This window comes from Arachis ipaensis, chromosome B04 (assembly GCF_000816755.2).
Source record: "Arachis ipaensis cultivar K30076 chromosome B04, Araip1.1, whole genome shotgun sequence".
In the NCBI taxonomy this organism is placed as follows: domain Eukaryota; kingdom Viridiplantae; phylum Streptophyta; class Magnoliopsida; order Fabales; family Fabaceae; genus Arachis; species Arachis ipaensis.
In genome coordinates, this window is record NC_029788.2 from 40511483 (window position 1) to 40524564 (window position 13082).

The 13082-nt window shown below is 38.3% G+C and overlaps 1 protein-coding gene across 1 annotated transcript; it reads right to left on the bottom strand.

Moving 5' to 3' along the window:
- Positions 8337–8803, bottom strand: LOC107636409. The gene is made up of 2 exons (XM_016339921.2): positions 8654–8803; positions 8337–8576 (listed from the first exon to the last, which is right to left on the bottom strand). Exons 1-2 carry the CDS (start codon positions 8801–8803, stop codon positions 8337–8339), a joined length of 390 nt encoding a protein of 129 aa, XP_016195407.1.

Consider the following 13082-nt stretch of genomic DNA (forward strand, 5'->3'; position numbering starts at 1 on the left):
AAATAAATTAATAATAATAAAATCTCTTGGCAAGGTATAAGAACTGGACGTCCTATCCTAGTTATCCTTATCGATTGTGATGAGAATTGGATTTTTGCTCCCACCTTGTTAACCTCTAACTATGAAGGTAAGTCAAGTGGATGAATCAATTTGATTCCTCTGGTCCTAGTCAATTCCTATGGAAAGACTAGATTTATTGGAATACAAATCAACTAGCAAAGATAACAATCATCAATCACAAGGAGTTTGATAACTCAAGTGTCTCTAATTACTTAACCAAAGCAAAAAGGGAGAAAATCTACTTGAATAAAAATGCCTTCAGATGGGAAGCAACAGTAACATAAATAAAAGAAAGAAATCTTAAATCTGAAATACCTCAAATTATATTAAATAAAGAAATCAACTCTAACTTGAAGTTCATAAGCCAAATTAAAAAGATAAATAACAATTAAAGTAATAGAATAAATAAAAGTAGAAAATAAATTAAAGGAACATTGAACCTGTGATTGAAAAGAAGTAGCCTAAACATAATAGAAATCCTAAATCCTAATCCTAAGAGAGAGGAGAGAACCTCTCTCTCTAAAACTACATCTAATCATAAAATTGTGTATTATTAAAGCTTGATTGATGAATGAATGGATTCCAACACTTTATAGCCTCTAATCTGTATTTTTTGGGCCAAAAACCGGGCCAGAAACAGCCCAGAATTCGCTGGTTACGAATTCAAACACGCTGATTTTTGTCACTGCGATGTGTCCACGTGGAGCACGCGTTTGCGTCGCCTATCTGTACGGACACTATAGAAAATTATATATCATTTCGAAGCCCCGAACGTTATCTTTCCAACGCAACTAGAACCGCATCATTTAGACTTCTGTAGCTCAAGTTATGGTCAATTTAGTACCAAGAGGTCAGGCTGGACAGCTTTAGCAGTTCCTTCAGTTTCTTGTATTCCTTCCGCTTTTGCATGCTTCCTTTCCGTTCTCCAAGCCATTCCTGCCCTGTAATCCCTGTAATCACTTAATGCACATATCACGGCATCTAATGGTAATAAGAGAGGATTAATATTAGCAAATATAAGTCCAAAGAAGCATGTTTTCAATCATAGCACAAAATCAGGAAGGAGAATGTAAAGCCATACATTTTGTATGGATAAGTGTATGAAAAATTGATAAAATCCACTCAATTGAGCACAAGATAAACCGTAAAATAGTGGTTTATCAACCTCTCCACACTTAAACATTAGCATGTCCTCATGCTAAGTTCAAGAGAAGCTATAAAGGTGAAGAGGAATGGTAGATAAGTATGAAATACAACCTATCTATATGAATGCAACTACATGCAGAATGCTTTTTCCTACTTGGTTAAAAGTAAACAAATTCTCCAAGACAAACATAAACTGGATTCCACTAATTCAAATCACAAAATAAAGTACAAGTAAACTTGTAAGAAGACAGCTCATGAAAGCAGGGAACATAGAATCAAGCATTAAACCCTTATTGGTAGTGTATATGCACTCTAATCTCTCAAGTGTCTAGGGTTAATTCACTCTACTCTTTCCTAGTCATACTTTCTAAACTTTGTTCTTCATCTAACCAATCAACAAAAATTTAATGTACCAATGCAAACATCATGAGGTCTTTTCAGGATTGTAATGGGGCTAAGGTAAGGAGTGAGGATATATGTATGGCCAAGTGAGCTATAATATGAATCTTTAATTAACCTAAGCTCTTCACCTATACACACACTCTATGTACTTCTAAAATCATGCTTAGCTACCCAAGGTTCCCATTTTTGCATATCATACTCATGTATCAATTTTTCTTTTAATTTTTTTCACATATGCATTGATCTTTTCCTTAACTTAACTTAGCATTGGGGTAATTTTGTCCCCTTATTTATTTACTTATTTATTGAATATTTTTTGGATTTTTCTCTTTTTTTTTTTGGATTTTTTTATATTAAAACTAAGGAAATAAACATAGCTTATCAATGCACATGGATTTTTAATTTTTCTAGTTTCATATGAGTAGGTACCCAAATTCCCATTATTTTGTCATGACGCATTCCCTTATTAACCCTTGTTCCACAATTCTCCCATACTTAATTAACACACAATTTCTATCTTAAGCTAACCAAAGATTCAATTGGGATATTTAATTATTTTTCCGCTTAATGCTAGTAATGTGATAAAATATAGAATAAATGGGATTAAAAGGCTCAAAGTGGCTAACAATGGTGACATAAAAGGGTAGGCTTATTTGGAAAAGTGAGCTAAAACAAGTAATGGCCTCAATCATATGCAAGCATGTAAATACACTAAATAGTGGACATATAGAATGGAACAAAGAAAAGATTGCAATCATAGGGAAGAAAACACACAAGAATAAAAATTTATGGTTAAATAATGTAACCATATAAATAAGCTCAAAATCTCACAGGTTGTGTGTTCTTAGCTTTTTAAACTATGTTCCAAATACAACTTCAAAAAAGTTTTAACAGAAAAAATTTTTCAATTTAAATTAGTGAAATACTATAAAGATTTCTTGAAAAAGAAAATATTACTTCAACCAAGTGGTAAAATATGCACAAAATCAAATAAACATGCAATCAAACATGTAAATGCAACAATGAATTAACAAAGAAAATAAAACATTGGTGTTGAGAAGAAAATAACTAACCCATGGAGATCGGTATCGACCTCCCCACACTTAAAGATTGCACCGTCCTCGGTGCATGCTAAGATGTGCAAGTGGAAGGGTTGCTTCAACTAATGCTTTTCTCTAAAGATTATGCTAATGGACTTGTTTGTCTCCCCATTTAGAAGCTTTCCCTTTCTCTTTCTCGGTGGCCAGCCTGAAAGTAGAGGAAAAGAAGAAAAGTAACCCAGAAAGAAAGATAAAAAGCAAATAAAATATGGCTGAGTTAATGCCAAATAATGAGGATCACAATTACATGGTAGCTACAACATGCAATTGAGAAAACAGTGGAAGCAAATGGCATATCAATGTTGCAAAAAAATTTGCAACAAAGGGGTAGAGTAGGTAATGAAAGATAGTATAAAATATTACCCAACAGTGTAAAGCAAGTCACTAAGCACCAAAATAATTCAAGAAAAGATGTAACAGTTGAATAAGAAAATTTAACACCAATGGTAAAATAATAAATTTAGAAAAGAAAATAAAAATATGCACAAAATTAAAATGCAATGGATAAAAGAATGTAAATGTAATGAGGAAAGAAAAATGAGAAGGAAGAAGAAAGAAATAAGAAGGGGCAGGGAAAAATTAGGATTTGGGAAGAAAAGATAAGATAGTTGGCGCTGATCTGGATAAGCTGTGCGGCACATGTGACGAGGACGCGTAGGTCACGCGATCGCGTGGTTGGCGATAAGTTCAGGTGACGCGAACGCGTGGGTCACGCGATCGCGTGGCCTGATTTGTGCAATTGGCGCGAGTGCAGCCGTGCGTTCGCGCAACTCTCTATTTTATACTCATTTTGCCAAATTTTGGGGTGACGCATTCGTGTGGATGACGCGATCGCGTGGATGGCTAAATTTTGAAAACTACGTGGCCGCATGAGGCACGCGGTCACGTGGTAGGGCTTGTGCTTCTAGCATCATCCCAGCCCAACTCCATCATAACTCTCTGCCATACACCTATGTACGTCGAATTCGCAGGGTCACATGTTCGCGTGGGTGACGTGGACGCGTGGGAGGCTCGTTTCCAAAATGACGCAAACGCGTCATTGACGCGGTCACGTGGGCATGATTGTGCCTAAGGCACGCCTCCAGCCACGCTTTCGCGTGACTTTCTGTTCAATTCTCTTTTCTTCAGAATGCACCTATGACACGGACGTGCCAGCGACGCTTACGCGTCGCGTGCGTGTTTTTTTTTAATGCAATATGCAGATGCTAATGCAAACATTATGAATGACACGAATAAAATTAAAATAAAATAAACTAGGAATAAAAGGAAGGTTTATACCATGGTGGGTTGTCTCCCACCTAGCACTTTTGGTTAAATTCCTTAAGTTGGACATTTGATGAGTCCCTTGTTATGGTGGCTTGTGCTTGAACTCATCCAGGAATCCCCACCAATGTTTGTACTTCCAGTGACCTCCGGGGTCCCAAATTAAACGCAGAAAGCCTTCAAGCAGGTTAAAGCAAGTGACAAGGCCCCAAGAGTGTTGATTGCTAGACTGAATTCCGGGGTCCCAAACCTTGCTTTTTCACCCGTCTTCTTGTTGATCATCATGATTCCATCCGGGTAGCAAGCAATTTGAATTCCACTAAAGTGGCCAACCAACTTCCTAGACCCATTCAGTTGAGCTTTACACCAACCTTTGCATTTAAACTTTGAGCTTTCCACCATATTGAATCTTGCATGACGACTCCTACCATTAACCATCTCCCTCTTACTCTTAAAGCCACAAAGAGCTCTGAGTTGCCCATCTGTCTCAAGAAAAGCATATTCAAGTGAGCTAATTAAGCTTAGAGATGAAATATTTACCCACTTGAATGAAGGAATAGATGGTGATGGTTTTGGGGGAGAGGTCTCCAATAAATTTGGCAAGATGATTTCCAGCTCCATTCTCTTGGGCTCTTCTTTGACAACTTCCATCTCCTTGCAAGCTTCTTCAATATCAACCTCTTCCTCTTGGTAGCTTTCTTCCAATTTGATCTCTTCTTCATTGTTCACCAAGGGCATGAGAGGTTGTGCTTTTTCTTCTTTAATTCCATTTCAAGTCCAATGGGAGAGGATTCAATTGTAGATAAGAATTCATCAATGATTGAATCCATCTCTTAATCAACCTCTTCAAAGTCTTCAACCATGATATGCATTGGAGGTTGTACACCCTTCTCAACATCAATTTCAAACGTCTTTGAAGGAGGCTCTATAACTTGACTTTCCCATGGAGGTTCAGCATCTCCTAAGTCTTCAACCACTTCTTCCTCTTCAATAATTACAGCTTCCTCCACTTGTTCCAGTACAAAGTCATGCTCTATACTGTCCACTGAAGTTTCTAGTATCTCCTTCATGCTACGTTCTTCATTAGATTTTCCACATGAAGCCATGGGGTTCCTTGAGTGTCCAAACATCGAGAAGGTAATCGATTAATCGCTTGGTTCAATTGGTGAAGGGTTGCATGAAATTTTTCCATTGTTTCCTTGAGATGCTCCCTTGATTCTTGGGGTGATGGATATGGACATGGTGCATAGAGAAGTGGTGGTTCTTGGGAGTAATTGGATTGGAATTGGGGTGGATATGGGTTAGGGTCATATAGAGGTGAATGGTAGTAGGGGGCTTGTGAGTGTAGTGGTTTATAGTTATGTTGATGAGGTGGGTTATAGGCGTATGATGGGGCTTGTTGGTAACCACAAGGGGGTCCACCATATCTATCATCTTGGTATGCACCTCGGAATGGCTCTTGACTGTAGTATACTGGTGGGGGTTGGTTGTCATGAGAAGGTCCACCGTAACTATTGTCTTGGCATGCATTGTAGAATGGTCGTTGTCCATGGTATCTTGGAAGGTGTTGTTGCCTAAAGGGTTGATCAGATCCTCGTGGCTCCGTCCATCTGTGATTGTTTCGATCTTGATGCATGTTCCTGTTATAGCTTCCATTAGAACCAAACTCAAAGCGACGGGGGTGAGAACTCATAGTAACTAATAAAAATTAAAAACAAAAACAAATAAAGAAGCAAAGGAAAATAAAATAAAATAAAATAAATAAGACAAAAGGTTTGAAAAAGATTTGATTTAAGATTAGAAAAGATAAGATAAGTTAGGTAAGAGAAGATAAGTTTTTAAATTAAAAGGTTTTGAAATTTAAATTTTTGAAATTTGAAATTTGAATTTTTGAAAAAGTCAACAATATAAGATAAAGATTTGAAAATGATTTAAATTTTGAAAAGGTTTGATTTTTAAAATTTTAAATTTAAATTTTGAATTTTGAATTCTGAATTTTGGAATTTAAATATTGAAATTTGAAATTTGATTTTTAAAATAAGATAAGATAAGATTTTGAAAAAGATATGATTTTTGAAAAAGATTTGAATTTTGAAATTTAAAACTAAGATAAGATAAGATAAAAAATTTTAAAATAAAAATCTGAAATTTTTTTTTCGAAAAAAATCAATTTAAAAGTAAATATTTACAATAACCAATAATAAGGCACACGTTTGCAATTCCCCGGCAACGGCGCCATTTTGACGATCGGATTAACTGCTAGTAAAGAATTTTTATAAAAATAATCGCGTTATAAGTATAGCTTCTAAACCAACAGATAATCCTTTCGTACAAAAGTTTGGTTGTCACAAGTAACAAAACCCAATAAAATTTATAACCGAAGTATTTAAACCTCGGGTCGTCTTCTCAAGGAATTGCAAGGAGGTATGATTTATTATTGGTTATGTAAAAAGATATGTTTTTGGGTTTTTTTTTTTTAAAATAAGGAACAAGTAATTTAAATAACAAGAAAAATAAAGGGATAAGTACGATTTTGGTCCCTCACGTTGAGGGTCAGAATCGAATCCGTCCCCGATGTATATTTTGATTTAAGACTGAAGATGATTTACACTTTACCAGCAGTGAAGATGAGCTTGATCCTGCTGTCAGTGGATTTGAAGATGTTAATGTGCTGAATGAAAAAAGTCGGGCAGTGAAAAATAAGAGGGTTGCAACTGAAAACTTTGAGGATGAAGATGGAGCAGGGAGTGATGAAGTAGAGGATGACCACGAGGTTGGAGGTTTAGGGTCAGACTCAGACCACCAGGGACAGAGTTATCCAGTTCACAAGCATCAAAAAGACATGAGCCAGTACAAGTGGGAAGTGGGCACAGTGTATGCTACAAGGGAAGAGTTCAAGGACACTGTGACTGCATATGCTGTGCAGAGGGCTCGGGCAATCACATTTAGAAAGTGTGATCTGCAGAGGGTAAGGGCAGTTTGCACTGGCAAGTGTCCGTTTTGGCTGTATGCTGCGAAGATGAAAGAAGAGGATAGTTGGCAGCTTCGTAGCATGAACTTGACTCACACGTGTACACAAACACACAGGGTGGGGATTTTGCACTCTAGATGGCTAGGGAAGGCATTCAAGAAGAAAGTGGAATCAAATCCGAGGGTGAAGATTAGGGAGTTAGTTTCAAAGGCTCAAAAAAAGTGGAACTTGACTGTCACCAAGTCAATGGCAACGAGGACAAAGCAGATTGCACTTGATGAAATCCAGGGAACCTTTCGAGAACAGTATAAGAGGATATATGATTATGCACATGAGCTGATGCGGGCAAATCCTGGGACATCTGTTCGCTTACAAGTGCAAAGGTACCCTGAAGTTGAAAACGAGGTTGCCTCATCACAAACCAGCTGCTGTATCTTTCAGAGGATATATATCTGCTTGGAAGCATGCAAGCAGAGCTTCAACCATTGTAGGAGCTTTATCGGTCTAGACGGCTGTTTTTTGAAGACACCACAGGGGGGACAACTGCTCACTGCCATTGGTTGGGATCCAAACGATCAAATGTTGCCCGTTGCCTATGCAGTTGTAGAGGCTGAGACCAAGGACTCATGGACTTGGTTCCTTAGTCATCTTGCAACTGACATTGGTGTTGAGAAGATGGGAAGAACTACTTTTATGTCTGACCAGCAGAAAGTAAGCAATCCTAAACCAAATTTAACTTATGTACATTGAAACTCTGAATTACTTTATCTCAAGTATCAATGACTATTTGGTCCTCCATTTTCTGCTTACAGGGTTTGTTGCCAGCATACGAAACTGTTTATTTTGTTTTAGGGAAATGGGGATTGCTTTAGGGAAATCAGAACACTTAGCATATTTGTTTATTTTGTTTTATGTTGGTGTTAAGCTTCTGGTTAATCCAGTGTGGTTGTACTGAAATACTGGCTTGGATATTTTGTTACTTTTTGTTGCTTATATGTTGCCTTTGTGCTAATGTTGGTTGTAGTGAAATATTGGCTCTCAGCCCAGCCAATCCTTTTGATGGTTAGCTTGTTTTGAGTTAAGTTTATATTAAGGTGCTGGTAATGTCAAACACTATGGTTGCTATGTATTAAGGTTGTTACCATTTTCATGTCAAACACTGTAGCTTGTTGCCAGTTAAATGACACTGTTAATATTATTGTTCAGTCATGTAAATCATGTTTTGCCACTGAAAACTTTCACTCTCATATCAATATCCAACCATGCTTACAAGACAGTCATATTACATCTTCAAATGCATTCAACATGCCACAGACAAGAACTCCCCCAATACATAAACCCCACCCAGACCAACTCACCACCAAAAACAACAGCAAAATATACCTACACATGTTTCAAACCAGGTTCAACGGAATGAGACACTGTTGCGTTGCCTTAGACCAACTCTGCAACAGCAAACATACAAACCCAACCCACCCAAAAAACCCTAACACTGCAACGAACTTCAGCTTCCACTCTGCCACTTGAGTTCTTGATTTCATCATCGAAAGCTTCTTCCTTAACCTAGCAATTTCTGAATACTCCACCTCTGTATCTGGATCTGCCCAATGAAAAAAATTGCAGCCTTCTTTCACCTGCACATACCCACAGAGATCACCATCCCTTCCAACGTCCAGAAGACTGATTTCAGCGAAAAAGTAAATAAACAAACCTCAAAGTAGACACAGCCCCAAAATCTGCGACCTGGGTTCTCCTTGGTCCCCGAGATTCGCAACACCGGCTTCTCACCGTGAGAACAAAGTAGCAGCCTACCTTGTGACGAAGATGGGATTCGAGACGAGGTTGAGCTTCGTGCAGCCATGGCTGTCTCCCTCCACCAGGTCCTCAGGGTGAGCTCTGCAACAATGGCTTCCACGCTGCTTTACCCTTTCCTCTTCTCAATTCAACGTATCATTATTAAACTTTTCCATTCATTTTAATTTCCTATATATATATATATATATTTATTATTATTTTCGATGATCATAACGGCCTCATAACGACGCAAGGGCATTTGCGTCCGAAAAAGTTATAAAGGACGATTTTAAATTTAAATGCGACTTTAAGGACGATTTTAAATCAAAATATACATCGGGGACGGATTCGATTCTGACCCTCAACGTGAGGGACCAAAATCGTACTTATCCCAAAAATAAATTAATAATAATAAAATCTCTTGACAAGGTATAAGAACTGGATGTCCTATCCTAGTTATCCTTATCAATTGTAATGAGAATTGGATTTTTGTTCCCACCTTGTTAACCTCTAACTATGAAGGTAAGTCAAGTGGATGAATCAATTTTATTCCTCTGGTCCTAGTCAATTCCTATGGAAAGACTAGAGTTATTGGAATACAAATCAACTAGCAAAGATAACAATCATCAATCACAAGGAGTTTGATAACTCAAGTGTCTCCAATTATTTAACCAAAGCAAAAAGGGAGAAAATCTACTTGAATAAAAATGCCTTCAGATGGGAAGCAACAGTAACATAAATAAAAGAAAGAAATCTTAAATCTGAAATACCTCAAATTATATTAAATAAAGAAATCAACTCTAACATGAAGTTCATAAGCCAAATTGAAAAGATAAATAACAATTAAAGTAATAGAATAAATAAAAGTAAAAAATAAATTAAAGGAACATTGAACCTGTGATTGAAAAGAAGTAGCCTAAACATAATAGAAATCCTAAATCCTAATCCTAAGAGAGAGGAGAGAACCTCTCTCACTAAAACAACATCTAATCCTAAAATTGTGTATTATTACAGCTTGATTGATGAATGAATGGATTCCCACACTTTATAGCCTCTAATATGTGTTTTTTGGGCCGAAAACCGGGCTAGAAACAGCCCAGAATTCGCTGGTTGCGAATTCAAACACCCTGATTTTTGTCACTGCGACGCGTCCGCGTAGAGCACACGTTCACGTCGTCTAGCTGTATGGCCACTATATCAAATTATATATCATTTCGAAGCCCCGAACGTTAGCTTTTCAACGCAACTAGAACTGCATCATTTTGACCACTATAGCTCAAGTTATGGTCAATTTAGTACCAAGAGGTCAGGCTGGACAGCTTTAGCAGTTCCTTCAGTTTCTTGTATTCCTTCCGCTTTTGCATGCTTCTTTTCCGTTCTCCAAGCCATTCCCACCCTGTAATTCCTGTAATCACTTAACGCACATATCACGGCATTAATGGTAATAAGAGAGGATTAATATTAGCAAATACAAGGCCAAAGAAGCATGTTTTCAATCATAGCACAAAATCATGAAGGAGAATGTAAAGCCATGCATTTTGTATGGATAAGTGTATGAAAAATTGATAAAATCCACTCAATTGAGTACAAGGTAAACCGTAAAATATTAGTTTATCATAATGTCAAACGAAAGATGTTAGCTCAAATACATGGTAGCTACAACATGTAGGTAAGACATCAATTAAGAGCAATAAGGCAATTCATAATTAAACAGATGCAAGATGTGAAAGCATGCAAGGAATAGGCATGAGAAGCATAACTCAAGCATCAAAAATTAAATGTGCCAATATAGAGAGTATTTGTATGATGACAATTGTGAATGATAATGCCAAATACATGTGGAGTGCAAGGGTTGTGAAAAAGAGGCATTCAAGTAAAAGAGTAAAACAAAATAGAGTTCGGGATGCCATAGGTGCTTTTTTACAAACACTTGGTGAGAAAGATAGAATAGGAATGAAAATAATATAATCTAAATGTATATGAGAGCCAAATTAAAGTATCAATTGTCAAATCACTCCATAGAATAACCACAAGCTTCAGGATAATAAGGTAGTACCCAAATAAAACTCCAATACCAACATAAGAATGCATGAAAAAGAAAAAAAAGAAACCATAAATAAGTAAGCGAAAAGAAAGATAGAGAAGATAGAAACATAAATAAATGCAATAATGAAAGAGTAGATGGGAGGAAGAAAAGAACCTTGATGAAGAAGATGAGGAAGGAAAGAAGAAAGTAGTAGAAAATAAGAAAGAATAAGGAAGAAGAAAGAAAGAAGGAATAAATAATTAGGATTGAAAAGAATTAGGATTGGGGGAGAGGAGATTTGAAATCAGGCGCTGAAGTAGTGGATAAATTGTGCGTCACATGCGACGCGTACGCGTGCATCACGCGGACGCGTGGATCGCACTATTTTCAGGCGACGTGTACGCGTCTAGGACGCGGACGTGTGATAAGGGTGGTGCGAATGGCGCGAAGGCAGCCTCGCGCACGTATAACTCTCTGTCTAATACGCACATGTGCCAAAATTGTATGCGACGCGTGCGCGTCAGGGACGCGCACACGTGGGTGGCCTGGATGAGAAAATGACGCGTACGCGTCAGCGACGCGTACGCATGATAGGGCTTGTGCTCCCAGCACAGTTCCAGCCCCACACCATCATAACTCTCTGGCCATACACCCATTTACGCCGATTTGCAGGGTCACGCGTACGCGTGGGGGATGCGTATGCGTGGACTGGTGAAAACGCAAGCGACGCGTACGCGTGGACTTGCTTGTGCGCAGGGCACGCCACCAGCACCACTCCTGCCTAACTCTCTGTTCAATTTTTATTTTTCACGCACACACATATGACGTGTACGCGTCAGCGACGCTTGCGCGTCGTGTGCTTTTTTTTTTTTATACAAAATGCAAAATGTAGAATGCAGATGAATATGCAGAAATTATGAATGAACACTATGGAAAAATAAAAGAAAATAAAACTAGGAATGAAAACGGAACGATCATACCATGGTGGGTTGTCTCCCACCTAGCACTTTGCTTTTACGTCCTTAAGTTGGACGGTCCACAAGCTCAATCTGCTTCTGTTGGTGCGTCTTCCAAGAGGAAGACCTCTAGCTCTTTATTTTCCTTCATTTTCTCACCATGATAAAGCTTTAAGCGATGTCCATTGACCTTGATGAATTTGGAACTTGAATGATGACTCAGATGGAAGACTCCGTATGGCTTTGCCTTCTCTACTCTGTAGGGGCCTTCCCATCTGGATCTCAGCTTTTCTAGCATGAGTCTCAGCCTGGAGTTGTAAAGGAAAACCAGCTCTCCAGGTCTAAACTCCTTTCTCTTGATGTTCTTGTCATGCACAGCCTTCACCTTCTCTTTGTATAACCTGGAGTTGTCATAAGCTTCGAGTCGAAGGGTCTCCAGTTCTGCTAGTTGCAGCTTTCTTTCAGCACCAGCTTTCTCAAATCCCATGTCGCAATCTCTTACAGCTCAGAAAGCCTTGTGTTCCACCTCCACTGGGAGGTGACAAGCCTTTCCGTATACTAAGCGGAAGGGACTCATCCTAATGGGTTTCTTGTACGCGGTTCGATACGCCCAAAGCGCATCTACAAGCCTGTTGCTCCAGTCCTTCCTATGAGGCTTGACTATCTTCTCCAAAATGCGCTTGATCTCTCTGTTAGACACCTCGGCTTGCCCATTGGTCTGGGAATGGTAAGTTATTGCTACTTTGTGAATAATCTCATGCTTCTTCAGTAGATCTGATAATCTCCTGTTACAAAAGTGAGTGCCTTGATCACTCACGATTGCTCGTGGTGATCCAAAGTGACAGATAATATGATTTCTAACAAAAGAGACAACAGTGTTAGCATCATCAGTGTAGGTAGGAATTGCTTACACCCATTTAGAAACATAATCTACAGCTAACAGTATATATAAGAAACCACTAGAATTTGGGAATGGACCCATGAAGTCAATGCCCCAAACATAAAAAATTTCAGAGAATAGCATAAGCTGTTGGGACATCTCATCCCTCTTGGATATATTACCAAACCTTTAGCACGGGGAATAAGATTTACATAAGGCAGTAGCATCTTTAAAAAGAGTGGGCCACCAGAATCCACAGTCTAGAATTTTTCTAGCTGTTCTTTGAGGGCCAAAATGTCCACCACTCTCAGAGGAGTGGCAGGCCTCTAAAATGGACCAGAATTCTGATTGAGACACACACCTTCTAATTATCTAGTCAGCACCATACCTCCATAAATATGGGTCATCCCATATATAATATTTGGACTTGCTTTTCAGCTTGTCCCTTTGATGCTTAGTAAAATTAGGAGGGAAGGTATGACTA